The 19,396-nt window shown below is 39.0% G+C and overlaps 2 protein-coding genes across 3 annotated transcripts; both read right to left on the minus strand.

Annotated features, from left to right (window-relative positions):
- Positions 1 to 4,570: 4,570 nt before the first annotated feature.
- On the minus strand, positions 4,571 to 6,523 carry smim12 (small integral membrane protein 12). Its single transcript, XM_088329131.1, has 2 exons — positions 6,370 to 6,523; positions 4,571 to 5,140 (listed from the first exon to the last, which is right to left on the minus strand). The coding sequence occupies exon 2, from the start codon at positions 5,116 to 5,118 to the stop codon at positions 4,843 to 4,845; it is 276 nt and encodes a 91-aa protein (XP_088185257.1). The 5' UTR covers positions 5,119 to 5,140; positions 6,370 to 6,523; the 3' UTR covers positions 4,571 to 4,842.
- A 106-nt stretch (positions 6,524 to 6,629) lies between these two features.
- pef1 (penta-EF-hand domain containing 1) lies at positions 6,630 to 16,430 on the minus strand. 2 transcript variants are annotated; one of them, XM_088329128.1, is made up of 5 exons: positions 16,295 to 16,430; positions 13,453 to 13,636; positions 11,966 to 12,121; positions 11,756 to 11,899; positions 6,630 to 8,689 (listed from the first exon to the last, which is right to left on the minus strand). In XM_088329128.1, the coding sequence occupies exons 1-5, from the start codon at positions 16,313 to 16,315 to the stop codon at positions 8,460 to 8,462; spliced, it is 735 nt and encodes a 244-aa protein (XP_088185254.1). In that variant the 5' UTR covers positions 16,316 to 16,430; the 3' UTR covers positions 6,630 to 8,459. The 2 variants fall into 2 exon arrangements, with proteins under 2 accessions (XP_088185254.1, XP_088185255.1); XM_088329129.1 differs by lacking the exon at positions 16,295 to 16,430 and adding an exon at positions 15,871 to 16,135.
- Positions 16,431 to 19,396: the final 2,966 nt, after the last annotated feature.

Here is a 19,396-nt window from a genome sequence, read left to right on the forward strand (position 1 = left end):
TGTGGATGTGTTTCCTCTTCCAGGATTGTGTTTCCCATGGGAATGATCCGGCACGGAACATTCTAGTTGGCAGTGTAGTGGGGGTTGCAAAAGGCATTGTCCATCATTAGCATATATATATAAACACTGTCCATCATTAGTATATTTCAGCCAAAATCAGTCTAGCTCTGGGGTTGGATCCAGACTTTCTATTCTGAGAAAATCCAAATCACTAAAAGAGTATAAACTATGAATTTTTACCTTTGTTTTTCAGTAATATGCTTTATCATTCAATGTACATCAGTATTCTACCATACGTCTTGTAATAACACATGACAAATAATCAAGCAATGCTCATTAACGTCACGAAAATTATATTTTTTTCCTTAAGATGTATTATGCATTAGTTCTGTATGCTAGACACTTGCAATGACAGCATGTTTGATCTGCAGTGTTTGTCTAAAAAACACTTTTGACTTAAAATGGCGATCTTAAATGCTACTAATAAGTTTCTAAAAATTCTCTTTATCCATTCTGAAATTTGATTTTCAAATTGGGAAGCTCTGCCTAATGTTGAATAGGTAATTACACGATTATAGTTGGCATTACAAAATACATATAAAACTGGTTTTAATCAGTAAAAGGAGTAGCACTCAGCTTCTAAAAAAATAGTGGCGTGGTGGGACTTGCATTATGTGATATTGTTTACACTGTACACCGTTGTTAGGCTAATGAAATTGTGTGTTTAATTGCTGTTAAAAATGTCGGAAAAATTGTTAAAACGTCACGAAATTGTGAGTATGCTTGATTGCTGTTGAGATTGTTCAAACCTCACATTGTTTATTTGCTAAAAAACAAAAAACAAAAAAAAACAAGAAGTATTTAATTGCTGTTAAGTGTCAATAAAACTCATATTGTTGGGATATGATATCATGAAATTGTGTGTTTATTGCTGTTAAAAATGTCGAAAAAATTGTTAAAACGTCATATTGTTAGATATAACGAAATTGTGAACAACGAAATTGTGAATATGCTTAATTGTTGTTAAGATTGTCGAGAACATTTGTTCAAACCTCACATTGTTTATTTGCTGTTAATAGTGTCAATAAAATTGTTCAAACCAAAAAAATCTTTTTTCGATTATATTACGTGCCCTAGTGATTTTTCGCACGCCTTGTTACACACTACATTTAATTACCTAATGTACGATCAAAGATGAACAAACACAAAATGAAGAGATAAAAATAAACACGTTGGCATATATTGCAATTATTGGCAGTAAAGGAATTTAAATTGGTCGTCTTAAACTACACTTGACCAATTTAGAAATGTAACAAAAATAAAGCTCTGTTTTAAAAAATTTAAGAAATTGTAAATATAGAATCCCTATGAAAGAAATGCTTGGAAAATTTTGACAAAACAAAAATCCTGAGATGGCTAGGAAGAAAACAATTGAGGCCATCATGTAGTTATTGTAGTACAACACTACTCATGCACAACAAAACTTAGCCTCTGAGCCTAATATAAGCAAAAGGATATAATGTCTTGGCCAGAAAGTTTGTTTGAAAGCCACGAGTCTTAGAAGGCGTATTTGTACGATGTAATACTTGAAATTTCGAAACACATTAGTTCCCGGTGATTTAGGACCTAGTGTTAGTATTGTCAAATGCCGCTGCCCGTCGATGTCGACATCTGTCTCATCTCTGAAGAGCAGTATGATGCTTTACACCAAAAACAAAGGCGAACAGATGATGAAAGTGCTGTATCGGAGCCAGATCAGCTTCTCCTGTTACTGGTAACCATGGCAACAAGTACCATCAGTTATATGTGGGGGAGCAATTCCGACCCCCCAAAAAACAGCCTCGAAAGCGATGGTCATTGCCAGGCTTTATTTGCCCAAGACACACAAGAAGTGGTGCCCAAACAAACCAGGTGGTTAAGAGATCTTGCAATGTATTTGTTTATGAATTTCTGCAAATTGGGAATTATTTGGGTTTTTCATTTTTCCCCAGGTAATCCATTGTATCGCACAATTTCCCCAAATATTCCAACACCTGTCGTTTTTGGGGTAGTTGGAAGCAAGGCGAGGGTGGGAGGCTCATTACAGTATATTGTCTTTTGTTTACAGTGAAAAAAAATAAAAGCACACTGTTGAAAGACAACTGAAATAAATACAATGGAAAGAGTTTATTTCAGTCCTAAATTGGTCTATGTGTGTTTATGAGGGGATGCCAGTTCCAGCAAGCAGACAACTGTATTGTCTATTCAGGATGTTCGACTGCACTGCTTTTGAAAGAAAAACAAAACAAAAACCTGGACTTCCAGCATCACCCATTTTCCAGTGGAACAATGAAGCTCCCCCACCCTCTTTTTTTGTCAATTTTCCTAGGATCCTTGGTGTTGAGTTCCCACGGCTCCGTCCAATTCGGAGGAGCTGGTCCATTGTGTCCTGTCCTCTAATTGTTCCCAAAAGGACAGACTCAACCTTCCTGAAAGTAAGAGTCAAATAAGCTTCCTTTGCCTTGAATAACTTCCTGATACGAATGAAATCCTTCATTCCGAGCATTTTTTATATCGAAAGCTTCCCGGCGGTGGTCATTAAAGATTCTGATTGTAGTATCGGTTTCACATTTATTAGGAAGACTCGAATAAAACAGAATACATGAAGTGGTATAGATTCAGAAATACATCCTTATACAGTGGAACCTCGGTTTTCGACCATAATCCGTTCCAGAACCCTGTTCGAAAACCGATTTGTTCGATTCACATAAAATCGTTTTTCCCATTAAAAGTAATGTAAAATCGTTTTAATCCGTTCCAACACCCTGAATGCTTACCATGAACGTAAACATGAAGCTAACCCAGGCTAATCGTACGTTTGCGTTAGCGTAATCTTCCGTACGAAAGATTGCGCTAACATGAACGTGTACAACTAAAAAAATCAGCGGTTAAAGGATAAAGAAAATAATTACGAATAGGATTTCTTACCTTTGTGAAGGTCTGCAGAAGCCATGCTCTATTCCCTCGAAAGAAGGGAAACTCGCACACCTTCTTCATATTTTGCTATTATTTCTTTCTTAAATGCAATAGTTGTACGCACTACCCTTCTTTTTTCACCTGTAGCAACTTTGCTGCTTGCACCGACCTTCTTCGGAGGCATAATTAGGGGCTAAAATACTCCGTTCACCGATATCTAAAGCGAAAACAAAAAGAAGTGCGCGCGCACGCCATAACAGTTCTTCACGAGGGGTGGGGGCAATCTACACCCGTACGCCGCTCAGCATCGCACCCTAGCGTACCAGCGTTCGAACTCCGATTTTTTGAACGAAAAGCGAAGCAAGAATTTCTCAAAATTTTTGGTCGAGAACCGATTTGTTCGAACTGAGAGGTGTTCGAAAACCGAGGTTCCACTGTAATTACTTTCTCCAATGTTGGGCATCATCATCAATTGTATTTACCGCATTTTCTGCACGAGAAGGTGCACCCCCAAAATCTAATCTTTTGTCAAAGATTTTTCATACAAACCAAACTATAAGGCCTCTGAAATTGAGACTATAGTAAGAGCTACTGTGTATTTTTTGTATAACCTTTATATACTTAGGGCATATAACAGTGCAATGATTGATTAGTCAATAAGCATCGCTGATTAAAATTGCAAAAAACTGTTTGCAACAGGAATCGACCCAAGGTCACGGGGGTGATGGCGCAGACACTTTACCACTAGACCATCAGTGGAACAGATAACAGACGGAAAAGCATTTGATTTTATTGCGTTATCACACTATTTTTACTCACTGTGCCAGAAACACAATTAACATCAAGTATCATCAAAGGTTCGATATCTACAAACTGAACTTCAACGCGGTTCTGGGTCGACCCGGGTCCATGAACTGGTTTCAGCAGAAATATGATGGCGTCTTCTTCCCAATTAAATAAAGGACCACCATTTAAATCTTACTTGGAACACTGATTTGCATAGTGCACTTTGTTCAGCATTCTGATAAGTTTAACTGTCTATCCACTCCTTCACCTATGTGTCAATAACGTTGCGTTTTAATATGTAAACGTACGTAAAGGAGCTTATATAGTATTTTGTTGAAAGACTTTCCGTTTTCACTATTCTCTAACAAACAGCGTGAGGAAATGGAGACTGTATAACTTATCAAAATGGAGAACAAAATGCACTCCACAAATCAATGTTTTTGGCACTGTGAGTGGAAATAATGTTCTCATTATTTATGTGTGGTGTAGTGGTAAAGCATCTGCGCTCCAAATCCCAAGACTCGAGTTATAAACCCATTGCTAATTATGTTTTTTGATTTTGGTCAAGGATGTTTAACTATTCATCAATCATTGCACACGTACTGTAAAATCTTGTATAATAGCGCACACATATATTTACAGTATGCATTCCGATCTTATTTACTGCGTTTTGCAGTAATGGGCTCTGGGCTACCAGGCGCATATCTACATTTCTGGCCAAATTGGGGTTTTTAGGTGTGCTTTATAATTTTTTAAATGTGGTAAATCCTTCATCCCATGGATATTTTAATTAAAAATATTCGTTAGAGTAGCCATTAAAGATTCCAAATAAAGTATCGGTTTCACATTTATTTGGAAGACACGAATAAAACATAATGCATTAAGTGGTATAGCTTGTCTAGATCCAGAGCTTCGCCCCCAAATATGACTTTCCACAATGTTGCGTCATATCAAAAACCTTGTATACTTACCAATACATTGCATGAATATCTTTGGTTCCATAATTAGATAACAGATAGATCTCAATGACATGAACATACATATGAATCAGATGGATGCAAAACATTTCCTCCAACTTCTGCAATATTGTCCTCAAAAGCGTTAGCTTTCCTTGGGCCGGTTCCTGTTCAGGACTGCCTGTGGTGTGAACTCCAGTTTGTCTTTGAGGCTGAGCACCTGCGTGCCGTCCGTCCCGGCTTGCTCCAGGAGTTTTCTCTCCTCCCTCAGTTCCAGAATACTTTTCTCCCCCTCACGAGGTTTGGACGTCCCCCTGATGAACCATTCCAAGTGGTAGCCCACAGCCCCCACCACAAAGGCCACGGGGAAGGTGACGTATGGGGCGTAGGTCCGCATGGCGGTCCAGACCACAGGCCACATGGCTTCGGCTGCCTGCTTCCAACTATGAAGAAATTCATATGTTATTTATCATAAGTGTTAGATTAGGCCTTTCAGATATTAGATAGAAACTCGAGCTGACCCACCAGGTTGCTTTAACCTGTCCTTTCTTGGTGTATTACTATCTAAAAGAACTCTTGCACAAATTATCCAGTTTGAACCAGCTAAGAACTTTGGGTCTCACATTGGTAAGGATAAGTCATTTGGTCCGCGGTCAAGAAAGAAAGTTAACTTTCACTATCGTTTGACTGACATTGCCATGTTCAGACTGAACTTGAACTAAGGCTTTTAAGGTGATGCGTTTGAATTAAAATCAGCCTGGGTACAGTTGCCTGTCGGATGGTAAAACTGCTTGTGAATCAAACCAAATCTATGCTTTTCTAGCCAATTATTGTGGAGAATGATCAACTGCAGCTCACTATGTCATGTTACAAAGCTAGTAAACAAAATTTTCGCCATGCAAAATCTTTTGGCAACATAGTTCCAGGATGCATAGATCCCTGTGTCACAACCTGACACAGAGACAACAGAACACCAACACACTATTAGTTGGTTCATTTGGTAGGTTTGTATTTTACTTGGCGCCCAGATTGACGTGAGATTTGGTGTTAATTGTGAGCAGACTGTTGATTTCAGATCCTCCGCCTTACAGTTTAGGAATCCCAGGTTGAATTTCAGCAACCAGCTGCCCTGTGTGGTGTTTGCATGTTTTGCGGTTGCCTCCCACAATTTAAAAACACAGCTGGGATGGACTCCAGCACTCTCGCGACCCTAATGAGGATAAGCGGCTCCGAAAATGAATGAATGAGTGATTTCGGTGCAATCTTACGAGGACACCCAAATGCTCCACATAATTACACGGTGGATTTACGTTTATTATTATTGTGAATATCATGGTAATGGGCGTATTGACGCATTGGACTAATTTTCTTTTTAAGATGCTCCCCTTGCCCCAAAACACAAGTCTTCACATTTTTACGCTTTCTTTTGTCAATAAAAACAATTTGTAGATACATAAAACCAAATATATAAACGTGCATTCACACAATGGAACAAATATTACCATTTAAACATGTACACACAAGTCATTTAACATAGTAACGTAATCAACCTAAAACTAGCTAATCGACTGCGTCCTAACACCAGCCACTTTTTTGAGTGAAGATTATGACATATAGGATGATTGATACAACACTTTTGTTCATTTTTTTTAAGTTATGACATTTGACTCACCTTTAATATTTGTCCGTGCCGCAATATGAGTATGTAACGAGCTATCACTTCCTGTTAGCCATCTGATTGGTCAACAAGGCTCATTGTCTTCCTCGCAGTAATTGGCAGTTTGTGCGAGGCTTTACCACCATCTAGCGGTCAGAATACACCGTCAACGTTTGGCACGTAATAGTCATGTTTACAGTACTTTACTGAATAGTTAACACAACTATTGCCTTTACTAACATTTGCCAATATGGTCAAAAAACAACAACACAAAACCAGTATAATACAAACAGGTTCATTATTTTATTTACGTTTTTTACATGTACTTTTAAAAGTGCAAATTACAAATCTAATACTCTTATCTTCATATCGCCCCATCCACTGATAACGATCATTATTCAAACGAGATCATTTTGGCAATAGATAAAACAAAAACCTCAATGGAATGCTAAATAACTCATGTGTTTCATTATCAGTGGTATCAAAGTACAAACATACGTTTTGCAGGTTTGGAGGGCATTGTAAAGCATCATGTGCAGTATTCGTACAAATACCCTTGTCTTTTACCAAATTTAAATACTGCAGAACAAAAATAGACAACACGTGAGGGGGGAACGTATTAATAAAATAGATGGAACTATGCAAGTAAATCATATTTGAGTGTTTAGATTTCAGAACAAATATCCACCACACATTCCAAAAAGCAAGACATCAGTGGTAATGATGCAATCAAGTCCTGCAGTCTTGCAGGGGAGGGCAAACTTCAACCTGGGGGCCACAAACAACATGCCCACCTTTTCAATCCAGCCCACCCAACCAAAATGGTATACTGGTAAAAGGTACTACTAATAAAACATGTAATTTGGTGTCATTCTTGCCCGTAGTGTCTTTCTTAATTGATTATGAATTTATAATATATTTATCAAAAGGCTTGGAAAAAATAAATTAATTTACGTTTTGAGTTTTAAATTCACATGACTATTTTAGTACTTCTACTTCTACTACATTCTGAGTTTTTGGAAACCAATTTTGTAAAATGAATTGATTCATAAGCAAATATAAAATGAAATATAACACATACATGTAATTGTCTGCATGTAATAAAAGAATGAGAAAAAGTGGCAAAGACCTACATGATCTTTTTACTCAATGAGTAGACAGCATACCTTTATGCAAAAAAAATGGAAACAATTCGTTTAAAAAAAGAGGCTTAAAAACTGTTAAAATTTGAAAAATAAAAGTTGCACTTAATTATTCTTATTTTTTGAAATCACTAATTCATTAGAATTGATACCACGTGATGAGTTTGTCGATACAATCCCTAATTAGTGAATGATATAAAAAAAAAAAAAATCATGCGCTAGTGGTTTACAGATTTCTCATGTTATAATGGACTTGCCAACATTTTATGAATTTGGAGGAAACAGTAACGATAAAATGTATGTCTACTTTGATTTCCTTCTCCCTCTCTTTCTCTTCTATTTTTCTTTCTTTCTCTCACACCCTCTTCATTTGTCTCTCCCTTTCTATATTCCTCGCTCGTTTGCTCCATCTCAAACGCATCCCCTTTTTGTGTCTTTTGCTATCGTTATTTCTCTCATTTCTCTCTCTCTTCTCTCTTGAATCTACTAGTCCAGGCCCCGTGAATGATTTTTTTTTTCTACAATGCGGCCACCGTATGAAAATGAGTAACCCTGATCAAAGGAGTTAAAGGCATTATCACATGCCAGCAGTTGGATTATGGAATATTAATAATTCCAATATGGGAATGTCAATAAAAATATGAATAACAGAGACAGTAGTCTTACCTCCCATAGATTTAAAAAAATAAAAAGTACCCCCTGAAAATCTTTAGTGCCATTTTTGCACATGGTTAACGGTATGTTCTGTCAATGTATCGGATTTGAGACTGCAGATTAAAAGTGCCAAAATGTTTAACCCAAGATGGCCCGCAACTCCAAAAGTTTGTCCACCCCTGATCTATTGTTTGAAAGTTGCGACTGAACATTCCAAAGTACTCTAGAAGTTAGGTTCCCTGTTTCTACGGCAACAAGTCACAGGATGTTCTGGCTGATATGTCAAAAGGCACAGAGTTGGCATTCCGGTCACATGAGCCTGGTGATGGCCCCCGAGAGGAAGTCCTCGTAGCTGAGGCGGACATTTCCAGTCATGGTGGTGTCTTTCTCCCTGAAGAACTGCGTCATGCTCTGCAGCTGTGTGCACACCTGGATGAAGCCGTCCAGCTGCATGCCGGGTCGCGCTGCCCGCGCACCAAAACGGCGCACTAGCGACTCAGAAAACGGTGGGCTCAGGTTGTACCCCATCTGCACCAGGGCTAGCGGAGAAGATGGGATCAGATACATTTATTTTATATTTTAATTACGTATTTTCCACACTATAAGGCACATTTGATTATTAAGGTGCATGCTCCAAACATTTTGTCAATATTTTTCATAGATAAGGAACACTGCACTATAAGAAGTATGGGATTGAAACTAATGTTTTACAGTATATATTTTTAGGCCAACTGTAGGTTAGAGGTCAGTCTACAAATATCACTGACCAAAATTGCAAAACATTTTATGCATCGGGATCGAACACAGATTACAGTGGTGAGTGCGCTGAAACCAGACCACTAGATCTACAGGACTGTCTCAGAAAATTAGAATATTGTGATAAAGTTCTTTATTTTCTGTAATGCAATTAAAAAAACAAAAATGTCATACATTCTGGATTCATTACACATCAACTGAACTATTTCAAGCCTTTTATTATTTTAATATTGCTGAATTTGGCTTACAGCTTAAGAAAACTCAAAAATCCTATCTCAAAATATTAGAATATCATGAAAAAGTATACAAGTAGGCTATTCAACTAATCACCTGAATCATCTAATTAACTCGAAACACCTTGCGAGGGTTTCCTGAGCCTTAAAAACACTCAGCTTGGTTCAGTAAACTAAATCACAAGTATGGGGAAGACTGCTGATCTGTCTGCTGTCCAGAGGACCATCATTGATACCCTCCATCAGGAGGGTAAGACACAAAAAGAAATTTCTCAAAGAGCAGGCTGTTCACAGAGTGCAGTTTCAAAGCATATCCACAAAAAGTCTGTTGGAAGGGAAAAATGTGGCCGGAAACGCTGCACAACCAAGAGAGATGACCGCAGCCTTAACAAAATTGTGAAGAAGAGCCGCTTCCAGAATTTGGGGGAGCTTCAAAGACAGTGGGCTGAAGCTGGAGTCCAGGTATCAAAAGCCACAGTTCACAGACGTGTCTGGGAAATGGGCTACAATAGCTGTATTCCCATGGTCAAGCCACTTCTGAACTCAAGACAACGGAAGAAGCGTCTGACTTGGGCTATGGAGAAGAAGCACTGGACAGTTGCAGAGTGGTCCAAAGTCCTCTATTCAGACAAAGCAAGTTTTGCATTTCATTTGGAAGTCAAGGCGCCAGAGTCTGGAGAGGAGCAAAATCCAAGTTGCTTGAAATCCAGTGTGAAGTTCCCACAGTCAGCAATGGTTTGGGGAGCCATGTCAGCTGCTGGTGTTGGTCCACTGTGTTTCATCAAGTCCAGAGTAAATGCAACTGTGTACCAAGAGATTTTAGAGCACTACATGCTTCCATCTGCTGAAAAGCTCTATGGAGATGAGGATTTCATTTTCCAGCATGATCTGGCACCTGCCCACAGTGCCAAAACCACCAGTAACTGGTGCATTGACCATGGCATCACTGTCCTTGATTGGCCTGCTAATTCCCCTGACCTGAACCCCATCGAGAATTTGTGGGGTATAGTTAAGAAGAAGATGAAAGACACCAGACCTACAAATGCAAATGAGCTGAAGGCCACTATCGAAGCATCCTGGGCATCAATAACACCTCAGCAATGCCACAGGCTGATTGCCTCCATGCCACGCCGGATTGATGCAGTAATCCGTGCAAAAGGATTCCCAACCAAGTACTGAGTGCATCATTTCTCGGCATAACACCGGCAGGCTGTTCTTGCTTAAGATAACACAAAATGGGACGTAGTCCCTCGACAACTCTCACAAATGTTTGATTTAGTTTTGCTGTTATAAAATTATTTTTTTTACTTGGTCTGAGGAAGTATTCTAATATTTTGAGATAGGATTTTTGAGTTTTTTTCAGCTGTAAGCCAAAATCAGCAATATTCAAATAATAAAAGGCTTGAAATTGTTCAGTTGATGTGTAATGAATCCAGAATGTATGACATTTTTGTTTTTTTAATTGCATTACAGAAAATAAAGAACTTTATCATAATATTCTAATTTTCTGAGACAGTCCTGTATCTATCTATCTATCTATCTATCGTGGTGGAGGGGTGACTGACAGTAAGACAAACACATACACAAAAACAAAAAAAAAAAATAAATAAAGTAAAAAGTATCAAAAAACACAAAAAAATTGACAATGGCCAACCCAAATGCACAAACATCCCCAAAAATTAAGCACCTCGGCACCTAAGTCAGTCATGCTTTCGTCCCTCCAGATGAAACGGGACACAAGAAACCGGCCATGTCACTCGGGTCAGGGTGACACAACACACTATTCTGTTCAACAGCAGGGCCCGACAGCTTTCAGTGGTTTACCCCTGCCGCATCATACGGGTGCCCTGTCCGTCCCTTAGAACACGTCTAAACATCCCACTATCCTTTCATGACACCTCTCTACTCATTCCTATCACCAACAAGAGCTCTATCTTCCATTATATTCAGACCTCTTTCCTGCAGTGCACTCATAACACCATCCATCCACGTCAATCGCGGCCTTCCTTTTGGTCTCCTTCGATTGACTTCTGCTCTGTAGATCCTCTTCAACATTCGCTCCTCATCCATCCTCTCCATGTGTCCAAATCAACTGAGTACTCTCTCATCCACACGCTTGCTCAGTTCCACTACTACTCCAGTTCTGTCTCTCACAATTTCACCACAAGACCACTTGTGATATTGATAACAAAAAGCAAGGCACAGCATTTTACGTCATTATCGAACTACTCTTTCTCACGGTGCTAGAAAAGAATGTTAGAAAATGAAGAAAACAGAGTGTAGTCCTGAAATGAATAAATAACTGGAAAAATGCATTAAGAGGGTAATAACTATTTGGTGTATCTGATGATGAACTGGACTTTGCCTTTATTCATATCTTTCAGGACAACTTTCTATTTTCTCTATCCTCCAACATTCATTTCCTGATCTGAGATCTGAGAAAATGTAATGCCTATATATATATATATATATATATATATATATATATAGTATAAATTTAAAATCGTATCCACCGTGCAACATCTTATAAGGCACACTTTCAAAATCTCTGGCAAATTTGGGATTTTTGGGTGCGCCTTATTTTCTGTAAATTTTGGTATTTATTTAGATGACTACCTTGATGCAATTCGGTACCACTGATAGACCCTGAACGGTCCCTGTCGTATTGTTGAAAGAGTGCCCTCCACCTCTGCATGAAGTCCCAAAGGGCTGAGAAGCCGAAAAGGTCCATACGACCTGACTTGGTCTTGTCAAACATGTCTAAAAATAAATAAAAATATTTCATAAACACAAATCATTTATGATGGGGTTAATCGCACGACTCACTGATCATCATGAGGCAAGTCTCGTCATTAAAACTGGACCAGTTGGAGTTGACGAGAGCCTGCTTGAGCTCCTTCAGGTTGATAAAGCCACTGTGGTCCGTGTCGACGCTCTGGAAACATTGGTACGCCTCGGGGTTGACACCGGGTGGGACAGTCCCTTAAAGCAGAAAAATTGTGGTCACGCAACCGACGGCTTAAATCGTAAGCCAATCTGAGCCCGCTTGGCAGATACAAAGTGAACCTGCCTGAGTGGCGTTCGTTTCACATCCATTCTTTGACGTGACGAGAAACAGAAGGGGGTACCTCATACCTGTAAACCTCAGCTGATTGCTCCCCTTATTTATGATATCAATTCCCCTTATTAAGAGATAGAAAACCTTCCAAACACATCATGGCACCTATACACCCACAGCAAAAGCGACTACAATAAAAACAGAGTTTGTTAAAGTATCAGTTTCACATTTATTTGGAACCTTCAGATATTTTTTCAGATATTGTTTCCATGCCAAAGTCACCGTTCTACTCTTATTTTATCACCGTGTTCTCTAATTTTAGATCATTGCATTTTCTGATAAATATTTTTTGGGGGTGAAATGCCTTTAGTCTTTTTGTGAAAATGTGTTAAAGTGCTATAATATAGACACAATAAATGGCATTTAACTCTGGAACATTTAGGATGATATTATTTCAAGATTATATATTTAAAAAAAAAAGTTTTTGCTATCTTTTGCTAAGTTTTTTTGAATTTTATCTTTAGTGTGTATACACCTTCAAAATACAACTGAATACAGTTACAGTGGGGCCATCCCAAGCACAGAGTACGAGGACATGTGATGTCTTCCATCGATATTTTGATTTTCTCCCTACAATATATACTCACGTTTAAGCTATTTACAGATATTTAGTTGGAATACTGAAATCCGAGGTTAATTTACATGTAAATATTTGGTCGGGTGTCACCAGTAGTGAATGGAAGGTAGCACTTAGAGAAGGGGCGTGGCCTATACTGGAACCACTAAATCAATGGGGCAAACATGAGTACAGAAAGTTTGATAAAGGAGTGCAGAATTTTTTTATGAGTAAAATAATTTTGGCAACACACCATGTCATGAAAAAAAAAATATGTTTTGGATATTGCTTAAAAATGAAGATGGACATTTTCGAGTGATTTGCAGACAGAATGGATGTGGAATGTCTCGGTCGTGTTAGTTTGCAAGTTCTCAAGATTGCAATCACAAAGAAATATGAAGGGTCCACCGTTTCTAAAGGTTACTGTAAACGTTTACTTTGTTTTCTTTTATCATGCGAGTATTTTTAGGCAGTGTTAGCGGTGTTGGTTTAAATGGTAGTATCTACAATCTTTTGTAAGTAAATAGTTACTTTTTAGTGTCAGTAATCTAGAGGGTAATGCAATTACTTTTTAAATGAAGTAACTAGTAACTGTAACCAACTACTTTTTTTCCCAGTAATCGCCCACATTGATAGTACCTGAGGAAGGAGGGTGGCGATATGGGGCTCCATGAGGCTGTCCTCCGTAAGGTGCACCCCCGGGTCCAGGTCCGTAGTAGCCTCCTGGTGGAGCTGATGCACCACTGTAGGGAGCAGGTGCGTATGGACCACCGGGTCCGCTGTAGGGGGCATTTGGTGCCGGGTGCCCTGCGCCCGGATAGCCCTAAAAGAGAATGCATTGAATAAAATTATGGGGCTCATTTCAAATGGGGAAGCTGCCTGCTAGGGAGGAGATAAAACCAAATTGAAAATAGATGTATGTAAAAGGGTTGTCGACTATTCAGATTCAGATATTTCAATTCCACAGGATGTTGCAAAATGCATTTATGTTTACATGTTGGTGTAGTTATGTTTTTTGATCATTTCATGTTGCACATGCAGTATACACGTTTGTGTGATATTTTAGGTTTAAATAGGTTCATGGACCCGTTAACTGTGAGAGTTGTCGAGGGACTACGTCCCATTTTGTGTTATCTTAAGCAAGAACAGCCTGCCGGTGTTATGCCGAGAAATAAATCCCTGCCAAGATTTGTATTCCCTCGCTACTATAACCAATTTTACCTCGTTTTATCTCACTTTTCGGGAATGTAATGGCGAACATATAACAAAAACCACTTCGTCTTGCATTTGTTGGGAATGTAATCGAACGGTAATGCACACCGTATACAAATCACTTTTGAGAACTGTTATGCACTCTAACGTAAAGCTTATTATGCTGCAATAAGCTTTATGGTAGAGTGCATAACAGTTCCAATACGAGCGATTTGAATAGGAAAAGGCAAAATAAACATGTAACCTGCTCAAAAGTGATTTGTAAACGGTGTGCATTACCGTATTTTCCGCACTATAAAGGCGCACCGGGTTATAGGGCGCACCCCCGAAAAAATAGTTTTTGGTCCTATATTTTCTATACATAAGGCGCACCGGATTATAAGGCGCTACAATGGGAACGTCGACAAAACAGTCAGATAGTTCGGTCAAACTTATTACCCCCTTAACATTCCGAAAGCTTGCAAAGAAGCAAATACGTGTCGTAGACACGTGCAGATGCGGTGTCCGTACGATGTCACCAAACAAACATTTCTTAGTTTCCATTTTATTTTTTGCTGGCAACTGTGTGGACAGCAAAGTGAGAATTTTATTGTGCAGGGAAACGGGGTTCTTTACTGTGCATATGACAATAAACACTTTGAAATGAATTTAGTTTAAAAATGGACTCATCACAGAAACATCAAGATCGTTCTAAAACAAGATACCGGGAAAATATAAAGCCGCATAGCTCACCTAAGTTCTCTTGCAGCCTTCATGTAATCATGGTCTTCTTAATACCGTGAGTGTAGTAAATCCAGGAGAGTAAAATATTTACAAATACAGAATAGTAAAACATGTTTTCTCTATGCCGTAGCGCAGCCCAACCTGTGATTCACATTCATCTTTTTCGGCCAATTGCAAGCTTTGTTTCGCCCCTTCAGCCAATGCGAGCCTGTAAATGACAAAGAAGGATCCGCCCCCTTTCCCTCCGAATAACTTTAGCCAATAGTGACTGATTCAGATGATGATTGACACATTGGTTAGGAAATGAAACGTCGGTATATAAATCCCAGCACACACCGCGGACTACTTCGCCTTTGGGGGAAGATCTAGTCGACGGCTGCTTTCTTTAGTTGCAACACTTTGCGACTTAATATTGATCCATATATAAGGCGCACTGTATTACAAGGCGCATGGTCAGCTTTTGAATAAAATAAAGACGGAATGGTTTAAGTTGTATTACATTCCCAACAAATGCAGGACGAAGTGGTTTTGGTTTTATATTTTTTTTTGGTTTGAACAAATTTATTGACACTAAAAAACAGAAAACAATCATGACAATCTCAACAGCAATTAAGTACATTCACAATATTATATTCCAATATGACGTTTTTAACAGCAAACACAAAGTGAGGTTTGAACAAACCTTCTCGAAAATTTGGTTATATGTTCGCCATTACATTCCCGAAAAGTGATATAAAAGTGAGATTAAACGAGTTAAAAGTGGTTATAGTAGCTTGGGGATGCGAATTTCGGCAGGGGTGCATTTCTCTGCAAAACACCGGCGGCCATCCCTTTTTGCAATCTTTTTTGGGTAGGATTTGGAAACATATAGTCCTGGCTTCCATGGATATGAGAAGCAGGAGAAGCCTCCTGATCTGACACAGATGCAGCACCATCATCGCTGGGTTGCGTATTTTCGACAAAGAGCGTCATCATACTCTTCAGAGATGAGCCAGACCTCAACATTGACGGACAGCGGGATGTGACAGTAGTGATATTAGCTCTTAAATCACTGGGGGGAAACGATTTTGTTCCGAAAACACTTTGGGGCGATGACATTTCAGTGTGATTCAACAAACACACTTTCCCCTGCATTCAACGTGACGTCATAGTTGCGCGACAAAGCGCCATATATCAAACAGAAGATTTGTTCTCTCAAAGGTCGGCGTGACAGAAAATAATTAAAATGCACGGATTTAGTAAAGCAGGCAAATTAATTGAAAATATTTTTCTGCTCGATGTACGCCCATTTATCTCTCACATAATGAAACAGTTTCATTTTAGCGCAGGCTTTCGATTATGGTTTGTCTGACGTGTGCGGAAACGAGGAACTTATGTAGCTTATCGAAGTAGCCACAAATGCTAACAGGTATGACATTATACATCTTGAATCAAACAAAGAAACACAGAAGCGACAGGAAAAAACTGAGCTTACAAGTTAGAAAGAGCCAAATGGAACAACTTTTTTCCTACGCACACGCAGAACAAAATAAAACATATTTAGTACCTGTCCGTAGTGGTAACTCATTCTTTTGAAGCTTTCACTAGGAGGTGGGCCTTTATCGCCTTGAGATGTACTGATTGGGTGGTTTTACCGTCTGTCTAAACAGCTTTTTTTTTCATTGGACAAGCCAATCTCACCCGTCTTCTTAATATTTTTTGGACCGTAGAAGTGGCAGCGTGATGACGAAACAATACGTGCAGAACCATGATGAAACTGGAAGGTACATTTCAGTGTAAAATCGACGGTATGAAACAAAATCCACAATTTTAAACTACTTCATTAAATAATACAATAAATTTGCAGTGGTACGTATTCTTTAAAGCTTTCTTTCAGTAAGACGTTGGTTCAATAGCTAACAGATATACTGATTGGTTCATTTTTCTGTCTGTCCAAATGTCACTAAGGTTTCTCGATTTCGGTTGGACCATGAAAATAGTAGCGACGTCCTTTTGTAACGCACTGACCTTTTTTTTTTCTTTTCCTTTTTTTTGCTTTTGCACGATTTTTAATGAACAATGCAAATTCAAACAAAATCGGACCGGAACAAATAAAAACAAAGGGCAATACAGAGCACACATTTTCAAGAGAACATAAGGTACTGTGGAAATACAAATAGAACATAAATGAATACAATAGATAAAACAAAAATAAGACGTGTTTAAATCAATACAAGGGGTAGATCCTTAAGTATATTATTAATCATTTGGACACTGGGAGTGTGTATCAATGTAACGGGTGTGATAATAACTTTTATTTTATTGAAATTCCTGCTAAAATATGTGTATAGTTTTTGGTAAATGTCCTGCAATGCTGAGTCCAACAGTGCCATCTGCTGGTATGGGGTGGGGTTTGGTTTTGGCTTCTAACATGTGACCAGGAGGTGGGGTTTGTTGTCAGTTTTACCAGAGTACTACAAAGGTAAGACATATCTTTTGGTGCTCCACAAAATAAGTTAATTTTAAACTTTATAACCCCAGCTGACAAATCTCTCAACATGCATAGTAATGTGATTGATATTGTCAAGCTGTTTAGGTTTATTTTCGTTTTGTTTCTGTTTTACTAAATATTAATTCCCCTTGTAGAGATCAAAGAGATCTGACCCAGCAGAAAAAGCTAATGTTGTGACTCATCCATTTGCAGGTAAATTGTACCCATTTTTATACTGATTATTGTTTTTATTCCTATTTTTCATATACATTAAAAAAAGGATGATGTTGGTTAAAATTCAGAGTAAAGAAAAACATGTTGAATTCATTGTAAACGTTAAAAATCCACTATACGATCTCTTGTTAAAAGTATCTTGTTCAAATGCAAAGATTTATACATGTATTGTGATATTCTAAAATGTATTTTCTGTAAAGTGAAAGGAAAGCTCTTTGATATGCTTTGTTGTCAGTTTTTACCAGAGTACTACAAAGAGATCAAAGAGATCTGACCCAGCAGAAAAAGCTAATGTTGTGACTCATCCATTTGCAGAAACTGTAATAATAAAAACCTCATCATCCAGTCCAGCGTGAATGTGGATCTTTGGTGGGACACGTACACCGCGGTTACATTGGTGCCGTGACCCGTGACTTCTATCAAACTCTCCGAACCGAGGACTGTCCTACCTGCCACATTGTTTCATGAAGCCATCAGCTCACAGTATTTAAAATTGCTATACAGTGACGTGTTACGCAGGCTCCTGATTTATTTTGTGATTTTGACTCATTTACATATTTGAAACATGTTTAATCAGAGCACGAGTGACATTTCTGAGGGTGTAGCTGATCAGATGACAAATGTTATTCAGGAGATAGGACATACATTGGCTGATAGCATTTTCTCACGTATACAGTCACACAATACAGTAGCTCCTAGCGCTGCTGCCACACAAGATGTAGCAAACACATTGAGTAAGCCAGGTTATGTGTCAGATGTAACACAGGTTCAGGTGGTTACACAGAGAAAGGTTAAAGAACCACCATCATTTAATGGGGATGGCTCAGACTCAATAAAATTACATGAGTGGGAAGATCTAATGAAGACATTTATTAAGAAGAGTAATGTGAGACTTGAAGAGCAAGCAGAGGAAATCCAAATGCATTTGAGAGGAAAAGCTAAAGATGTAGCTAGGTTTGGCATTAGAAACAGTAATATAGACGTCTATACCCGCCCTGACATGATTTATAGTCTTCTCAGGAAACACTTTAGCTGTACCAAGTACTCTGCTGTCCCTTTAGCTGACTTTTATTCAACTTTGCCCAAACACCAGGAGGACCCCTATGACTACTGGCTGAGACTAAACAGAGCAGCTGACCTTGCCTCTGAGTGCTTGAGTGAGCAGGGCAAAACATTTGACAACCCTGAAATAGAGGTCACTCGCATGTTTATTAGGAACTGCCCATGCAAGGAACTGGCACTCACTTACAGATCAAAAACCATCGAAAAGTGGTCAGCATGTGAGGTACTAGAGGTGCTGAATGAATACCACGCTGAGAAGAGCTACAAAGCAGATTCCCTACAACAACCTGCGAATAGAGCGGAAATTGCCGTACACAAAGCTGAGGTGAACCATGGTCCAACCCTCATGCACGAGCCACCTCAGACTTTGAGCCCACAGTATGTCTCTCTAACGGACGTTATTAGTATGTTGGAGAAGGTTCTGATACGTGTTACCTCAAACCAGTTTCAAGGGAGAAGGCGAGCTCCAACCAGGCGACCTGGAGACAGAATTAATGGTTTCACTGACAAGCCATGTATCATTTGCAAAGAAGTCGAACACAGTGCTCTCTCTCATTGCCGAGACAAAAACCTTTGCTTTCACTGCCATGCCCCAGGGCATTCTCGACGTGATTGTCCAGTGACGAAAGTTGTCCCACTGCCTCAGGGAAACTAACTGATCTGCTCTTAGGGGAGAACAGTGCAGATCAACAGAGTATACCTCCCACCACTAATGTGATGCCTGACATGCAAGATAATAAATCAATTTATGAGTTGTATAGCAACAAGATACCTCCATCGAAGAAGCTGATCTTTCAGGGGTTTCAGAGAATAGCGGAGACTGACGAACTGTTTTACACACCTGTACTTGTGCAAGAAGGCCCCACTTTCAGAGCGCTGTTG

This window comes from Urocampus carinirostris, chromosome 2, assembly GCF_059441175.1.
Source record: "Urocampus carinirostris isolate Australia breed hairy pipefish chromosome 2, RoL_Ucar_1.0, whole genome shotgun sequence".
NCBI lineage: Eukaryota > Metazoa > Chordata > Actinopteri > Syngnathiformes > Syngnathidae > Urocampus > Urocampus carinirostris.

Excerpts from the sequence above, each read along its gene's own strand:
- smim12 (XM_088329131.1), bottom strand. The coding sequence starts at position 5,118 with ATGTGGCCTGTGGTCTGGACCGCCATGCGGACCTACGCCCCATACGTC.
- pef1 (XM_088329128.1), bottom strand. The coding sequence starts at position 16,315 with ATGAGTTACCACTACGGACAG. Across the intron at positions 12,122-13,452 it reads TCGCCACCCTCCTTCCTCAG|GGACTGTCCCACCCGGTGTC; the intron begins GTACTATCAATG and ends TTCTGCTTTAAG. Across the intron at positions 11,900-11,965 it reads GACTTGCCTCATGATGATCA|ACATGTTTGACAAGACCAAG; the intron begins GTGAGTCGTGCG and ends ATTTATTTTTAG.